At 49.5% G+C, this 17,500-nt stretch overlaps 5 protein-coding genes across 5 annotated transcripts; 2 read left to right on the forward strand and 3 right to left on the reverse strand.

Moving 5' to 3' along the window:
- Nucleotides 1-233: 233 nt before the first annotated feature.
- Nucleotides 234-2,314, forward strand: GT037_004637 (gal4-like transcription factor; the record flags this gene model as incomplete). Its single annotated transcript, XM_038929684.1, has 2 exons — nucleotides 234-302; nucleotides 350-2,314. The coding sequence occupies 2 exons, from the start codon at nucleotides 234-236 to the stop codon at nucleotides 2,312-2,314; spliced, it is 2,034 nt and encodes a 677-aa protein (XP_038787956.1).
- Nucleotides 2,315-3,028: 714 nt separating this feature from the next.
- Nucleotides 3,029-4,208, reverse strand: GT037_004638 (uncharacterized protein; the record flags this gene model as incomplete). Its single annotated transcript, XM_038929685.1, has 3 exons — nucleotides 3,029-3,697; nucleotides 3,756-4,076; nucleotides 4,173-4,208. The coding sequence occupies 3 exons, from the start codon at nucleotides 4,206-4,208 to the stop codon at nucleotides 3,029-3,031; spliced, it is 1,026 nt and encodes a 341-aa protein (XP_038787957.1).
- Nucleotides 4,209-4,758: 550 nt separating this feature from the next.
- GT037_004639 (glucose 1-dehydrogenase) lies at nucleotides 4,759-5,916 on the forward strand (the record flags this gene model as incomplete). The annotated part of the gene is made up of 4 exons (XM_038929686.1): nucleotides 4,759-4,814; nucleotides 4,919-5,134; nucleotides 5,199-5,283; nucleotides 5,425-5,916. 4 exons carry the CDS (start codon nucleotides 4,759-4,761, stop codon nucleotides 5,914-5,916), a joined length of 849 nt encoding a protein of 282 aa, XP_038787958.1.
- Nucleotides 5,917-7,360: 1,444 nt separating this feature from the next.
- Nucleotides 7,361-8,550, reverse strand: GT037_004640 (mitochondrial carrier; the record flags this gene model as incomplete). Its single annotated transcript, XM_038929687.1, has 4 exons — nucleotides 7,361-7,443; nucleotides 7,492-7,683; nucleotides 7,744-8,323; nucleotides 8,416-8,550. 4 exons carry the CDS (start codon nucleotides 8,548-8,550, stop codon nucleotides 7,361-7,363), a joined length of 990 nt encoding a protein of 329 aa, XP_038787959.1.
- Nucleotides 8,551-9,578: 1,028 nt separating this feature from the next.
- Nucleotides 9,579-17,372, reverse strand: GT037_004641 (ubiquitin c-terminal hydrolase; the record flags this gene model as incomplete). The annotated part of the gene is made up of 8 exons (XM_038929688.1): nucleotides 9,579-11,192; nucleotides 11,247-11,895; nucleotides 11,942-12,712; nucleotides 12,806-13,472; nucleotides 13,527-13,680; nucleotides 13,730-13,891; nucleotides 13,939-16,799; nucleotides 16,850-17,372. The coding sequence occupies 8 exons, from the start codon at nucleotides 17,370-17,372 to the stop codon at nucleotides 9,579-9,581; spliced, it is 7,401 nt and encodes a 2,466-aa protein (XP_038787960.1).
- Nucleotides 17,373-17,500: the final 128 nt, after the last annotated feature.

Below are 17,500 nucleotides of genomic sequence, written 5' to 3' on the forward strand. Positions count from 1 at the left end.
CCTGGGCTGGGAAGATGGCGAGTGAGGGATGATCTTATCTGCTAGGGCGACCCGATGCAGAAGCGATCACCCCGGCCGCCTGCATCCCGCGTGCCCGCTGCCCTCACATGCCAGCATCCTGTTCCTCGTTCGAGAATATTGACCATCGCCAACCACCACCGCCAGCCCGTCCTTTATCTGCGCCATGACAACTGCGCCGTCGTGGTATAGACGCCAGACGCTCGAGGTTTACCATGCAGAACCGAACTAAAGTCCGTCGCCGCGTCCTGGCCTGTGCCCGCTGCCGGAAGCGTAAACTCTCGGTACACGCTTTCTCTATCCACGTCATACATGTACTGACTTCACCAAGTGCGATGGCAAAGTTCCTGCCTGCACTCGCTGTGTTGATGCCAGCGTCCAATGTGTTGGCTTCGACTCTTCAACTCAACAAGAAGCTCCGCGATCCATTGCAGATTTCTTGGAAGCGCACATTGTTCGGCTAGAGGGCCAGACCAGCACGCCGTCGACGCTGCCATCGTTGGGACAGTCAAGTGCCACTCTGTCATCCCCAGCAGATTCTCATACACCCGACTCCAGACCGGGCCAGTGGCGTGCAGAAAAATGTGCCTTCGCCGATAGCCTCGTCAACCAGGTCATGGAAGACATCACGCCTTCATTCCTTGGTGTCTGCAAAGCCCGGCCGTTCTTGCAGTGCGTCATCAAAGGCACCAGGCTGCCTTCGAAAAAGGGACCCGTTCTGTCAAATGATTTGAACGAAAACCACCCTAGATCTATTTTGAATCCCCAACAAACTAGGGGCCTCTTCTACGACCTCATGCCTGATGAGGTTGGTGCCAACAAACTACTCCAAAATTATCTAGATCGCGTCATTACGCAATACCCCATATATCATCGCAACGATGTGACAACGGCCTTCAACTCTATATATCATAAAAAGGCGGCAACTCCCAACGAAGACTCTTTCCGGAATCGCTACATAGTCTGCATTATCATGGCTATCTCGCTAACTACAAGCGCGCGGAACAACGTGCAGAAGGCAAACGATCTCGCCTACCAGCTGGTTCGACATGCCATGCAATGGATTCCAGAAGTTGCGACCAACGACATTGCTGGACTACAGGCTATATTGCTTCTGACTCAGTATATCTTTCTGAATCCTAAGATGGCAGATTTGTGGCTCATGACAGGTCTCATCAGCCAAGCAGTCATCGACCTTGGACTTCACCAAGAGTTGCCGAATGACGCCAAGGTTTCAGCCTATCAGCGCGATATGCGACGACGTATATTCTGGTGCGCGTGGGAGATGGAAGTTGGAGTCTGCTGCATATTCTTACGCCCTACAAGCCTCCCCGTCGGACGTATAGATGTCGCATTTCCGTTGGAGATCGATGATACCGCCATTACACAGTCTAGTATGTCGCCTACTGGACGGGTGTCAAAATTTACGCAGCGTATAATCTGCCGCTTCCGTCTCATTGAAGCTGAGATCATTTCTGTTCTATGGCATGGCGACCCGATATCTCAGGAATACTCTTCGTTGGAGCAATGGATACAACACTGCATCGATAACATGGCAGATTGGCAACGAGACATATATGCCGCTTCAGAGGCTAACAAGGATCGCAGCTTGAACGCGCGATGGACTGAGATGCGCTTGTACTCGGATATCGCATGCCCTTATATTTTATCATTGTTACATCGGTCCTCCCAACGAATACCAAATCCAAGCAGGGAGAAGATGATGGTCGCCCTGGTCAATGCTGTCAAGGTTGCCGATGGCTATTTCCAACAATCAGAAGCAGAGGCTGGAAAGATCAAATATGTCTTCCATCCGTGCCATCATGTCTTTGATTGCGCACTCATATTTCTGCAGGGGTTGCAGCGTTGCAAGAAAGAAGTTGCACAAAACTACTCGTGGCAACAAGTTGAAGAGTGGATGCATGTTTTCTCAAAGTGCTTTCTGTCCATCTCTGAGCGATGGGCAGCCGCAAAAAGGTGTTTTGAAGAATACGAACGGCTGCTTCTCCCAGTCAAGAAAGAATATCTCGAGTTTCTGGAACAGAGAGCGAGCTATCGGCCACCAACGCTCCATCAGACAGTATCTGATACGAGCACTATGTATGATTACCAAATCCCGTCTTGCGTTTTCGCGGAAGGCGACGAAGCCTATCAACTCTGGACGGTGTTCAATCCCACCACCTCAATCACTGATACTCCAGACCCGCTTGGCGTCCTTTCATACAATCTGCCGCCTTCTGACTGGAATGCGGAGTTTTCTTTGAACGATAACATGGACATGATACCGGAAATGTAATTCTCTATGGCGTTTCTCGACAGGGGCTTTTCTCTTACCGGCTTTTGAGTATCCCAACTACATGCCAGCAACATGTTGTAATAGTCGTAACCTCTTGGTATTTGATGAATGTGCGCATTTTCGGTTGGTGGGAATGTAATACCCTTGGCGTTAGTACAGATCGATATCTTGTCCTCTAGTATTTCCTTGATTAAATTTTCCATTCGAGCTTTTAGAAAGTCACCATCAAAGTTTGACAGTCCTGGCTGGTTCCTAGGTTCTGCAATTATACGTACCACCATGTGTCACTGAACCCATTTTCAGTATGTGACTGATTAGCTATAAGGTTACACTCGCCAAAACTCAGTGTAGTAGTCTCGCGTATTCAGTACGTGGGTCTCCCGACACGGAACTGCCCGTCCACTTTTACCAACGTGCCGGGTCTGAATCGAGGTCGCCAAGAGCGCTGAACTGCCAACACGCTCATCCAGCCCCCACGTTGTAGTGGGGAACCGCGGCAGGCGTACCCGTCGCAATATTTGGTACGTGATAAAGATCAGAAGACTCATGCTCACTACGAATCGCGCCATGTCTTTGTCCAGGAATTGAAAGTAAAGTGAAAACTACTTGGGTTGATCATAGATTTCCCTGCAAATAGTTATTAGACGTCTTTCTCACAGTGCGCGAGCTTCGTATAGCCCCATAACAACCAAGGGGACAAGGAGTTTATTTACATCATATCTCTAGGTTGACGATTTCCTGTACTTCTGTAGGCCTGCCAAGTTTCACTACGGCTTTCTTGCTTTTCAAATCTATCACGATATTGAACAACGTGCCACTTCCACTCTGCTCGGTCTCGACCCTACAAATTGCCCCTGGGGCATTCTGTTCGTCTTCGAACAATCGACTCACACTTTCCCAGCTCGGTTCTGTACCTAATGCTTCGGCATTATCAGTCATTGTGCGGACCCGGTCCAAGGAGTCTTTGAGCCACACAGTATCGGTCTCGCCGGGGTGCTCTAGAAGCAAATGGTTCGTGTGAATGACTTTCGAACCGGAGTCTGGTAGTACGTGGGCGAAAGTGCTCTTTGTGAACTCCAGACCTAGAGACTTGCTTGGGTCACCTATCAGGATGTGGGCTGAAGAGGCCATGCCAAAACTCTCAAGCTTGTGGACAGCCTCATCGACGCTTTCGCTTTCCAATGCCATTCTTAGGCCGAAGTGGGCAGGCATTCGGATAGAGTCGACGCCATGAACTTTTATGGCATTGAACAGTGTACCGACGCCACTGCTATTGAAGCCGATTTTTCCGATTATCCCTGCTTCCGTTACCTGGACTATAGTGGGTTTGGTAGCTTGCGTAATCTTGGTGACAATCAGATTCTGTTGCTGCTCGGTCATCCACTAGGTCCGATTAGCACACAATCATCCTATGCTGCATGTTCACTCAAGTAGAACTGACGTCCCAATTCTGCGCCAGCCATGCACGATTTTGGGTATGCCATGCGAGTGCAGTGCAGCCATCGCTGAATAAACCAAAATTAATTTCAGTTCTGACATTAATGGCCACGATATCTAACAAATCGCGTCCCGAGCCGTCGGCGATGCCTTGCATCTCTGTATGGAAATTTGGCCATTGCGCTTTCGCTCGCTGTTCGAACTTTGACGCGTGTTGGAGAACCTGCGGCCATCTTTGCTTGCAGTTCTTGAGGAAGAGACAAGCATAGAAGTCGATGCAGCGGGCTATCTGTAGCTTGGCAGCTTGACCATGTCGGTAGCCGATCTATGTAATATGGTCAGCACAATCCCGTTGAGCGCCTTCTCGGTGCTGCGTTCATTGGCGGTGACGAGCAGCGATGACGTCACGCGTTGCACTTACTTCGTAAGGGGTTCCGTTGCACTCCACGAACAACATACTGTATTGCAAACTCGACAAAGACCAGACGAAGGCAAGAAAAAGTACTGGTTCAGGTTCTCGTCTACCTGAACTGCGTTGTTAGAGTCCACCTCTGTCATTCCTTCCACGGTAGCGCTTTCGGCAATCCCACGCGTGCCCCGCTTTCGAGCGCTCAATTCCGTTCCGAGCTATCGTAAAGCGCTCCTTCGTCTATAACTCGCTACAAGGCCGTAAATGAGCAAGTACACACGAAATGTGCTGCAGGAGCACCAAAGCAGTTCATGGGCCGCCCCAGGCTAGTTCATCCGGTATTGAAACCCTGCCACTACCCATTGTTCGGTATTTCGGAGTATATCAGTAAATGGTGAACCACTCACACGGCATTGACATGATCCTGGACGGATGTGACGCAATGTTGCAAGCACAACTGCGCTTCAGGCCATAATATTTGATGAGGCAAGGAGTTGATGATAAGATGGGGCTATGGCCTTGCTATCGAGTGTTGTCACTTTTTAACATCAATTCATGACTAAGAAATCCTTTCTTCCTGAAGGTACTACCCAAGATCATGCCGAAACGCGTACTTTGTTTGTATGGTATTGATATCGATGCCGTGAGTAACAAGTATGCCCTCTCTTTTCATTTAGACAGACACTGATTCGTACAATACAGGTGAGTGGATAGTACAATGGTTCTGTTGAGTGCATTGCTGGATCGTGGGCTAACAGCATGTTGAGGCTGAACACGAAGACTGATGCTCCCGCGAATCCCACTGGCGTATCGCGGGGTGTGTTCGGCGCGACAGTAGGCATCGATCGTCTCCTGAAACTCTTCGACAAGTACAATATCAAGGCGACATGGTTTACACCAGCGCATACTGCAGATGTGTTTCCAAAACAAATACGCAAGATCGTTGAGAAAGGACATGAGATAGGGCTGCATGGGTAGGAGCTTTGATGTACGGAATGCATATGACATATAAGCTGATTTCGTACATTGATTACCCAGGTATACACACGAATCCGTGTCTTTGTTAAGTGAAGAGCAGCAGCGAGACGTTCTAGAAAAGAGCATTCAAGTCTTGGAAAATATCGTAGGCAAGAAGCCGCGCGGTTGGACTGCACCGGCTTGGAGTACGAGTAGATAAACCATTAAGCAGCTCGAAGACTTCGGGATCGTACGGAAACCTGCACGCAATTTCTGGTACAGACGAAGGACTGACAAAATGCTGCAGGAGTACGATCATTCTTTCATGCACCACGACTCTCAGCCGTACTATGTTCCTTCCCCACATCACGTCACATATACAGAGACCGATCTATCAAAGCCGACTTCTCACTGGATGACACCCATGTCAACGTTGAAGCCGTCTGCAGTGGTTGAGATACCTGCAAACTGGCACCTGGACGACTGGCCGCCCTTCCAGTTATCACTCATGCAGCCAAGTACTCATGGCTTCTTAGATACCGCGGTCATCGAACGCCTATGGAAGGAACAATTCGAATTCCTGTATCGCGGATGCCCCAACGACAGGAGCTTCATTCTCCCCATTAGTATTCACCCGCAGGTCAGCGGCAAGCCACAAGTCATCCTACTGCACGAGAGGCTCATCGAGTGGATCAATGGCCACCAAGGAGTAGAGTGGGTTACTTTTGGGGTTACTGTCGACGAGTCCAAAAGCGGTAAGTTGAGCGGCGCGACTGTAGAGGGTGGAGCGGACGTGTAATGTTACACCGAGATGGAGCCGAGACATGACTTCGTACGCAAGTGATTGAAATCACCCCTCGGTTGACATACCCCGTGGTAGATCTTCCGACATTACTACTGTGTGAAGAACACCGAAACGAGTTTCAGTTCGTACAGAGTATACGTGCCGTGTCATTACCCTCTCTGCTCTCGCCTTGCATAGCCGCTACGCACGTCCTCTCACCATTGGGGACCATACTCACGGGTCCGGAGCAACGCGCATCACACCGAGCGGAGGACAGCGACCGCGGCGCCCTTTAAGCGTGGGCTTAGTGCTCGAGTGTCGCTCAAATGCGGGCTTAGTGAAGACACTATATATTTGGGTTGCCATCTCCCCACTCCCCGCGACTCTGCGAAGACCTTCAAGCTTTGCTGTTGCATGCTTATTGATACTTACAGCACCCTTTACGAGCTATAGAGGACTATCGTTTCTGCGCCAACAGTTGTTCTGCGATGCACCACAAAATTGATACAGCAAGGTGCTGGACATAAAGCCTGCAACCTGACTCCAGCCTATCGTTCTTTTCCTACTCTCTTGCTAATAGCACAAGTCAATAGGCAACATTGCTATTGATAGTCTCTCTAATTTCTCCCATATTTCATCATAGAATTCCAAGCTTGTCGCCAGTCCAGCTTATGCCCATGAACATTCCACTAAGTTGTCCCTCTTTCCCTGGGTATCCTGTCCGCGCTTATCTTCTCATCTTATTATCTTCCCTCCATCTTACCGACTTCCTCGAATCTAAAAATTACTTCAAATTATTCTTTCTTCAACCTTGTGTTCGTCAGCTTTACTTCCACCTGCTTCCATAGCGCCCCTTCGACGAATGCATGTCTGATGGGTATATCGGCGTTGACAATATGGTCTTTTCGTAGGAATTTGATCTTGAAGGTAACAACATGCTCGCTGACCAGGTAACAAATACCTAAATCGATGAAGAAGTACTATTCGCTTTCGGTGTAGGTAGAAGTCTGGTGTTTGATGGTTGCGAAGACGATCTTACAGAGGGCGCAAGAGAAAAGTGACTCTTATGTGATAGGTGCGATAATACATGATCAAGCGGTTTGTGAAATGAGAGACAAAGATTCATCTTTATTTGCGGAGGGGCAGTTTTGTATCGCCATGCAAATGAGTGGAGGGGCCTTTGCATGCTGACTTGCGATGCCGAATAAGAATCTAGGAATTTTAGTCGCGTTATGCTCACGATTCAAACAGTAAGTGCAGACAGCTGCGAGTCTACTCCTCGTAAAGCTCCGGAACGAGAATAAGATGTCGCAAAATACTAGATTGAATGATGCATATCGACTAGGATGAGGGGGCAATCTTGTGAGTAGGAACAGATAAGATTGGTATTGACAACCACGGGTAGCAGGAAGCAAATTTCATCAATTAAATGTCATTAAGTGGTAGTCATCCGCTAATCTTACTCCAAGAACACCTTACACGCCATGACTATCGCACTCTCTTCGTGTAGTAGATGGCTTAGTGGCCACCGGTAGTAGGTAGCTGTTTGGAAGTTAGTTTCAGGCCCACATACACAGCGGTGGGAATAACTTACACCAAGGTAGACCTTGAAGGAGTCGTAAATTAGCCATTGGAACGCAGTCAAAGTACCAATCATGAAGATACGGACAGGCAGTCCGTTCCAAAGACCACCGAAACCGATCTTGCCGTATATCCTGCCAATAGCTTGGCCAGCGCCCTCGCCAGCCTTCCGGTCGCTGTTGAGCTTCGAGACCATGACATCTAACACATGTTAGCTACCATTTACTACTCTCTGATATTCGTGAAACATTTCCGACATACCTGCAGGGTGCGAGACGACCGCGCATCCAACACCAGCGATGTATCCACCGAGGAAGCTCACACCGGTTTGCTGTAGACTTCCGTACGACTCTTTTGGCTTACCCAGGAAGCCGTAAATTTGCTTGACAGTCTCTTCAAACGTGGCGAACTTGACCATGGTGTATGGGATTTGACGCGCCCACAGAGGATACAGGCCCTTGTAAAGACCGCCAACGCCCTCCTCCTTGATCACCTTCGACCAGCCTTCCCTTAGTGTGTTTGCGAACGGTGGCATGGTCGTCTGCATCCGCACCTTGATTGCCTCCATAGGACATAGGGCAATATCGGCGAGGAATTCGGCGGAAGCGGAGGCAGCGAGATACACAACCGTTTGCGGGGCGCCGGGAGCAAGCTTCTCACCATACAGGTACTTGAAGACTTCGTAGAATCCGTATTTGCCAGCCCCTTGCATGGAATAGCCGATGAATGTGGGTGTCCAACCAAAGAATACACCGCGCAGACCCTCTTTGGAATAGATCATTTTCCACGCTTGCGAGTTGGATTTGTAGAGGTTGGAGTCGACTTGACGGCGGCATTTTACCTGCGAGGTGAGAATCAGCGCGTGTGTCCTCGGAAACATTTTGAATACTTCAGCGACTTCAAAATGTAATTGACACGTGAGAATAAACTCACCAGATCCAGCGGGGTAACCATAGTATGTGTAGGCCCGCACGCGATGATACCACCCATTGTACACGCCGCAAAGTATGAGCCTGAAAAGAGCTCAATCTTCCTCTGCGGCTTCATCGCGTCCAATTTGTTCGACATTGTGAATGTAGTTGTAGTTGAGTCACCTCAATTGCTGTGTCGTTCTCGCCGTATGGTATCGTTTTGGTGCTGGAATCGGGGATGAGGTTTGTCGCGTGCTGCTTCACAAGGATGGTGCCTCAAAGAAACAAAAGCTGGAAGATCTGGAGGAGGGGTATAAGGAATTACAGATTAGAAGAGGGGATAGGGATTCAACAACAATCGCAAAGCCGACTGGGTAGCCTTGTTTATTATGACGGCACGGCTCTAGGTAGCGGAAAGCTTGTCCGCAGCTTCCGCGTTACCTCGCTATGACGTCGTTTCTGCGGGTGGGACGCGATGACCAGGCTGACGAAGCTTAGCCTGATGCTTATCGATATCGCATCCCCGACCCTCCGCGCGCGATCGGATTTCATTCTCGACTATTGGGCAACTCCGCCCCTCTGTTACAGTTGCAAGTATCATAGTGAGGGATTTGGCATAAGAGTGGATCGTCTCAGCGCGGTGCAAGATCGTGCTCGGGGGGAAGTCAGCTGCTCAGCAATACTTACGCGTTATCCGTGGGATGCTTTGAGCAGAATGAGATTTCCGTAGATAAATTCTCTATCGTGAGGATGCTATAGTCATGAAGCGTGATAGTCATACCTAACTCCCAATGTGAAGAGGTCATTTCATCTAAGTACTCCCAAGCACCCACGCTATGCCACCCCAGCAAGAACAATAAAGTGAAGACTGTCCCCAAAAACCGAAGTCCAAAGTGAATGCCATGGTGTACCAGATGTGTCCCAGAAAACAGGGCATCCGATTTCTAACAATAAATTCGTGCAAAATGAATGCGCAGAAAGTCCAAATCCATTCAGCCTGCTCTTAGCAAAGCTATGGGTTTGTGGTTGCTCTAGAAATTCGTCGAGATAGTGATTTCTTCATCACTGATGTACGTGACGTTCGGAGAGCGGGCTGGAGAACGATCGCTGACGCCGTCCGGACCACAAGGAGACAGCGATGAGCCGGACTTGAGTGGGCCATCTACCGACGCATCGTGTCAATAATCATACATCGTTATCATATACTTCTTCTCCATCTGACTCACTACCAGAATTATCATAGAGATCAGCCGCTGATAGGCTATCGTCCTGTGGCCAAGCTTCCAATCTAGGCTCGATCTCCTCAGCCCACTGTTGCATGCGTGTGGTGTCGTTGACAACATCTCTATACAGATCCAACTCAAGATCTTCGCTCTGGTTGAGGTCGTAGAGCTGTTGAACGAGGCATTGGCAAGTGTCGATGAGTGGGGATAGATGATGTTTCGGCATGCCTAGATCTTTTTCGTATACGATGCGCTTCATCATGTCGGTGATCGTCTCACGGAGTGTTTTCCATCTGAATTGTACCAGATCCACAGGCCATCCCTCGTAAGTCCTGTAAAGCTCGCAGACAAGCATCTGTGCACCTTGCCGTACGTCTTCCAGCTTGTGTAAGAGTAAAGGGGGTGCCCAAATGCGGCTCTTCCCTATAACCCATGCGTAGAACATGTACCGGTGCTTTTGCTGAAAGATAGCCTCGTTCTTTATTTGCAAAAGACCACCAAAGAAACCGAGAGCAGCCGAGCCGCCAGGTGCGCGGCCTTCTTCAATCCGGCTGTTTGATGCAACCGCCTTCGCAATGGTTGTAATAATCTTGTTGACACTGTCTACCACCGGACAGCCTTCGCAATACGATAGTGAAGCTCTCATGTAAGCATCGCAGAAGGGAGGGTCGAGCGTAACGATGCCTTCAAGAAGAGTCTTGAAGAGGCTGGACTGAGCCTGCAGGTCTCGCCAACCGAGCATCGATTTGACCATGTCACCGGGGTGGAAGTAATCCATTTTCGACTCATCGAATATTTCCAACGCCTTGTCTAGAACCGCAATGGCTTTGAGATCAGAGTCCCACCAATACAACATGTTCCGTTCTTGATAGGTCAATGGAAACATCAAAGTCTCCCGGTCGAGCGAAGCTATGCGATCAGCACCTGAGGCAATGGCTGGCAGACCAGTATCGATGCGTAAGAGCAAATTCGACAGGAATCCGATGAGTCTGTTATAAATTCCCGACTTCTTGCTCACGATTCTCCATAGGTCAGGGTCCTCGTCCTGGAACCGCTTGTACGAGTGCATACAAAGCATCTTCAGGCAGAAATCCAGGAAGCCACTATTAAGTACTACAGCGATCTCCACATGGCCCAGTTCGAGTATCTGAGTTAGTGTGAGATAGAAGTCGTCCCAGCCCCGTATGGACACGGGGGTTTCGGTTGTGATGATACGTAACCTGGTCGTGAAACTCGCAAGTATTCCACCTGTTATTGAAGACAGATCGAAGTCCATATCATTCTCAGCGTCCTCCAGACCGTATGAAACAGGGTCCTTTTCGCGCGAGACTTTGAGACAGTCGATGAGAAAGCTACGTGTTTGGGACCGTACTTTGGTGTGTGTGCAACGGAGCAGCAGATTGAGCAGATTACATTCGTCGGTAGCAAGAGCCTTGAGGACAATGTTGCAGCATGTTGAGCAGGGCAGGACGGAGCGTCGTAGTTGAAGTAAGGTCTCGGAAAAGATATCGGAAGTCATGTGACGCCAGACAACGTTGCCGAGGTGTGCAAGCACTATCCTCAAAGAGCGAGTTTCCTGCAAAGGCGTTAGTGTCCTGAATCTGGATAAATCAAACGCGATATCACGTACCTGTAGATGGCCTTCTGAGCATGACCCGTGGTTGATAGTACGTGACATGGCATGAAGTTGTCGCACAAACTTTGTATGGTTTGGATCGAAGCGACAGTATTCTCGAATAAACACCTCGTTTTTAAGATCAACCTCATCCTCCAGGGCAGGAGGCATGGGAACTTTTAGAGTCTTCCCGTCTGGAGAAGGGACCCAATTGCGCTGATCGTTTTCTACCGCAGTCCGGCGTTGATAAAACAGCATGTATGCAGAATATTGTTTCGGTACGCGGTTGAAGCTGTCATCTGTCAAGCCTCCAAATGCCCGGTACCCAATGTCTGTTGGGTCGAAAGGTCCAACATTGCTATCATCGAACTCAACCCAGGTTGGTGCTGCATTTCCTGTCGGACAAGGTCGTTCACGAATGTAAGAGTAGTAATGACCATGCTCGCAAGTACCTGTGTGTACAAGTACACCAACAAGGTCGAATATGTCCGCTTCCTTTGACTTGCTTGGGTCACTAAGATGGTCGATATGGTACGTGCTGATGTCGATAGATGGTGGGAATTCGAAGTGATCGTAGACCTTCCTCCGACTGAAATCGGCCAGGTCGAACTCGAAGCGCTTTAGGTGGAAGATGAGGTTGTCAGGCACTTCCTTGAAGCAGGTGCTGATGTGGTTAGCTTCGCTCAATACCAGATTTGAATTCAATTTACCGCTTGACTGCATCAACATATCTACCCCCGCAGCTTTCACATTTGTACTTGTTGTCGCCTTCCATGACATCGCCTCTAACAAAAGCCTGGAGACTCTCTTGAAGTGTGGACTTGCCCTGGACATCGCATTGTACCGCGAAGAAAGGCTCCGTTCGTTCAGAAACGTGTTCGCACTCTTTTGATTTGATCTGATTCAAGGTTTGCCCCCCATAGAATGAGCGAAAATGCTGTTTGTGCTCTTCTTTAATAAGTTGGCGTTCCCACTGGTCGAACAGGGAATTGAAGAACTCATCTGCGTCCATCTGAACGCTGATGTCGATAGGCATGAGCTCCGAATTCTTGACACATGCTGCGAAACTGCGTGGATCTGCAGACCTGCGAAAGGAATGCTGCATGTTTGTAAATAGCCTCTGTGTTTCAAGTAGAAGCTGTTGAGAGCCACCGCCTTCTTGCAGTTCCAAGCCTAGGATGAATTCACGGAAGTTGAGATTCATGAAGAGCTGAGTAAGAAGGGAATTTGCGTAACAGATGGCGCGCGGGTTGTACAGACCCACATAGCCTGTGCCAGAGCGTATTTCCATGGAGCGATCGACAGAGACGGTGGCCAACGCTGGCTCGTGTTCCTCGTTTTCTACGCCTCCTGCGAGCTTGATGAGGGTATTGTACGTGCTACTGTCGTCGACTAGGGCAAGCATGAGATCGTACATCTCGTGCCTCGTGTGTGACTCTAGTATCGGTACAGCAGCTAGGCCAGCTTCTGCAGAAGACCGACTGGTTTGAGTCAGTATCTTGCTGTATATGAAAAAAAAAAGGTAGCAAATCAGAGCAGAGTCGCTCGATTTTTGGTCGGTTTGCGCGACGTACCTCTCGGTGAAAATGTATTTCTTGAATATCTTCTCCATCACGTCGCCTGTGTTGAGAGGCTTCTTGAACGACTTCAATGACAGTATGCAGCATAATACAAGCTTTGTGAGACCAAAAACCACGTGGTCGATCTCGTCTCGGCCTACAAACTCCTGATGCTTGTGGTTCAATAGTAGGTCAATCCATTTAGTCAAGTACAGTCGGAGTGAAGCTTCGTTGCGTTCGTACTCGTCTTTTGCCCGAAAAACCCGCTCAGCAATGTCGAGTAGTTGAAAAGATTGTGTAGGAAGGCGCACAGAATCTGGAATGATCGCAGAAATGACCGCCCAGAACTGGGTGGCAATCTCGCCTTTGGTCAGTGGACATGTAGATGGAAGATCACCACCACAGACGGAATCAATTTTCTGAGCAACATGTTGTCGCAAAGGCTCCCTGAGGTCTTCCAGAAGTAGCGCTCGGTGCAATTGCGGAACTTGGGGGTGCTCAATGAAAGCTTCCCAGATGACGCGCGAGTGAAGTGATGCTTCTAAGATAGTGGCATAACAATCTTGAACCACGGTAGCATCTTCGTTCGTTTCAAGTGAAACCAAAAGGATCATGATAAGGCGGTTTCCGAGTCGTGTGCCGTCCGAGAAATAGGTGGCCGAGGCGTCGGCGGAAGGACGCTCTACTTTGCATAAGGCATTGGCCATGTTATGGGAAATGAGAACGTAGCACTTACCTCTAAGAAACTCCAACAGAGCTGCCACGAGGACAGCCGCTAATTGCAGCCCTTGAAAGCTCGAGATTGTATCACTAATGAGACGAGGATTGAGAAGAGCTTCGTTCAACTGGCGTATAGCACCGACCAGGAACTTCTCGTCTAGGTTTGACTTCTAGTTCGTTAGCACATGGGGATCAACACGAATTATCCAGTAACCTTACATTACGTATCTGCTCTCGCAGTCTAGCCTGAAGAGCCATAGCCGCGTATCTCGCCTGATAGAGTTTTCCTGGGGGGAAAAGATCTTCCGATCGTGCTGCGCCTGCCATGACACTATCCGCAAAGGTATGTCGAGCTGGGAAGAAGCTCAAATAATCGAACACCTGGCGAGAATCAGCAACGTAGAGCGCGATCCCATACAAATACATACCATTTGGCTTAGGTTATCATCGGTGTCCATTAAGGAAAATAACTCATCCAGATATTTACCCACTGTGGATTCGAAAACCGAAGATCCTGTGCTCTGTCCCGACAAAGGTTGAGTGACTTCCGCATCTGGGGCCCTTTGTACGAGGAGCTGCCCTCCGAAGTCGATACGGCTCAGTTTCTCGTTCGACCTATCGGAAACGTTGAGCCGCTTGCCTTTCGCGAAAAGGTTGACTTTGGTGCATTTCGATACATGACATAGTCGCCTGTAAAGATCTTGCACAGTGTGGTCTGCACCCATCATCACGACCTGTCTATCGTTACCACACTGGACTCGGATCGCGATCGAATCGCCGTAGAAAACATCCGTTTCGTCGACTTTGGAATCTGCTCTTCGATTGCGATTGAATTCTGGTTTTTGGCGTATCATCTCAAGTAGGAGCTTTTGGAACAAGATGATTCTGCGACAGCGCCCCTCATTTTCATGCACAGCCAAGTGAGATGCGGTGACATCCATGGTTGTTGGATCTCCACTATCTGGAGACTTACTGCGTATGACCTTGCAGGCCGAACGCATCTCCTGCATACACTTCTCGACTAGGACAGTGTGAGCAATTTCCACATCTGCTAGCATAACACCCTCAGCTTCGTTGATTTGCACATAGCGACTCGCAAGAAGACGAGCAGCACGATCTTCAATAGTGCCTTCTGGTGATGATAGAACCATGGACCATAGCACATCGGCACCGGGAATCTGCAATACAGTCTTTTCCCCTTGGTCAGTTACAACAGGCTGCCGTGTCATAGGAAAGTTGTAGTTGGCGACAAATTCGAACATGCCATTTGTGTACATGCTGGGGTCCATGTGTGTCATGTGAGAAGAGACAAGTTGCCTACAGTAATCGTTGTTTGGGGCGACTTTCAGCGTTTGAAGTAATTGCACCCATGCCCAGTCTCGGGCTGTGTTTGAGAGCGCACGAAGACCGATGGTGTGTTCCCATAGCTGATTGTACATCTCGACAGGTATGGCTGGTCCAGCACGACATATCATGAGTGCTAGGAGCTCCAACCGACAACGGAGAGCTAGCTGTTGGTGGGTGGATGGTTCATGGTTTTTCTCGATATCGACATATGATGTAATCTCGCTTAAGATCTTGCATGTGACATCTTGATTTTCATGAAAGAAAGATCCGTCCCCGGAGGGAATCGGTGAAGCCAGCGAGAAGATGACTCTTGCACTTCCAGTTGCCTCGGCTGAGTTGCTGCCGATATAGTTCGCACAATTCCTGTAGATTGAATACCGCTCTTCAATGGGCACGCTATGTGCGAAAGTTTTGAGGTGCTCGGCAGCCTCACAATACAGGTCCAGCATGTCTTTGTCTGGCGCCTTCTGAGACATTATGTCGCGGACAAGACGGATGCAAACATTCCACGGTCTTGCGGTGCTTTCCCTCATAGCGAAGTCTTCTGCCGAGGCCTTCTCAACGATCTTTTGGCCCAGGTCTTGTAGGAATCGGAATATTTCCATCGTATAGCTACTGATGGGCGTCTCATGGAGTTTAGTACAGAAGTACAGATGATCGGAGGGCTTCATCAGATGCATGATTGGCCTAAGCATGGTCATAGTTGCGGTTACCACTCGAGGGTCGGGATTTGTGGCGACCGTGTTCCAGATGGCGTCCGCTTGGGAGTCCGTCCAACGCTGAGTCACAACGAGAAACCCAACAATGTTTCCGCTGCGCGCGATGAGCTGGGGATGTGAGTCCACGCTGACGAGGTAGTCAACCACTTTCCCGTCGAGAAGAAAGTCCGCTAGGTACCGCATCACAGGATGCTTTCCTGCTGCGTTGGTCTCATTGTACTGTTTCCATATTTCAACCAAGCTTACATCCATCACACCTATACTCATGACGCGCAAGTCCATTTTACCTTTAGTAAGGTATCTGCGTAGAATCTTGAACTTCCAGGCGTTGGCGACTAGTACTGGAAAGTATTGAGGGTCATTGAGATAATCGTCCTGTTTCCTGGCAAGACTGCTTTCGATGGAGGACGATGTTGTCGGCGAATCGACGCTCCGAAAGTCTAAGTATCTGTCGACCAGATCTGACTCTATTTTCTTGTCCCAGATACATAGCTCCAACAATAGCGAGTGAAAGTGTTGAATCAAGTCTCGAGCGACGGTAGAATCGGTAGTTCTGCTCAAATCGAAGAGATCGTCCATGTACTGCTCCAAGAACTGGAGGACTCCGCGACAAAATTCGGAACGATTGTCGTCGTTCGAAGATTTAGGGCCCTGCGACATCGATATACCCAATGAGCATAGCACAGGAGCGGTAAATGCTGCAATCTGGGCTTGCGTGTTCAAAGGCACGTGGTGGAAGGCTTCATTGGCCAGCCGTAGCAGATTTTGAGCACCATTGGCAACCAGGAAGTCCTTCTGTAGTAGCGAGACCATTTTCCGGATATCAGCGGAGTATTCTTTGCCGACCATAGAAAATACTGGCGCCTTTTCAGGGAAAAGAATGGTATGCCAGTTCCGCAAGTGTTTCTGGCTAAGGAGAGGCAAATTATACATCTCACTGAGACGCGGGCGGGAGAGGAGGAGGAAATCGGCAAGTAAAAGGTAGGAGCATATCCTGATGTATGCACTCAAGAAACTGTAGAACATGTCGCCCGTGCGACGATCGTCTACTTGGTGGCCAAATGCCGTCTTGCGTGATAGCACTTTGTTCACCAGTAAAGAGAAATCATCCCAGAACATGGCCTTACTCGCATAAAAGCCATGTGAGTTAGCGGAAGGTTCGGGTAGGTCGGCTAGCCATCGCGAAAGGCTAGGAAAGAAGTCGAAATCGATTTCGTTGTCAACTAATATTGTTAGAATCGTATGCGCTGAGTGGGCATCAAACTTGACGTACTCCTTTGCATGTGTTGTGTCAGGTCGCGAACAACGGTAGAGTAGCTACCATGTTGGGAGTACGGAAATCGGCGAAAGTAGTCTTCTGCGTCCATCTGTACCGAAAAGCCGACTGCTTCGTCGTCATCGTCGTCAATTATCATGATGGGCGGGCTTCCTCGCTCATCCTCGCTACTAGTTATGAGTATAGGCGACTGCCCGGGGGTAGGTGAGGGATCCTCGAGGAAGTTGTTAGCATTGCCGTGGTCCTCGTCTCCGCCGCGCTTTGGGGACAAGGGCGGGTGTGAGCGTATGGTCATCTCTACCTGCTTCTCAGAGGGTGATGCGGCAGTATTTGCGGGGGTCTGGGGCTTGCTAGGCATGGCGCACAGGCTGTTGCTCCCGCTGTGCAGGCGGGGGCGTTTGCGTGTGTAGCTGGCGTCGGCGTCTTCAATGGGGTCGCGACGCGGCGGCGAGGCAGAGGCGGTGATTGCTGGCTCGTCTGCAGCGACAGACTGCACTATATCTATGTCTGGCGCGGTCATGACGGTAGAAGGCCTGTGTGGTTGTCTGCGAGAGGACTAGGGGTGGCCAGCGACTATCAGCACGCGTGCAGGCAGGTGAGGCCAGGCAGAGAGCAAGCAATCCCAAGTACAGGCAACAGCAGCTCCTT

The sequence above is a fragment of the Alternaria burnsii genome, assembly GCF_013036055.1.
Source record: "Alternaria burnsii strain CBS107.38 chromosome Unknown 698, whole genome shotgun sequence".
Lineage (NCBI taxonomy): Eukaryota > Fungi > Ascomycota > Dothideomycetes > Pleosporales > Pleosporaceae > Alternaria > Alternaria burnsii.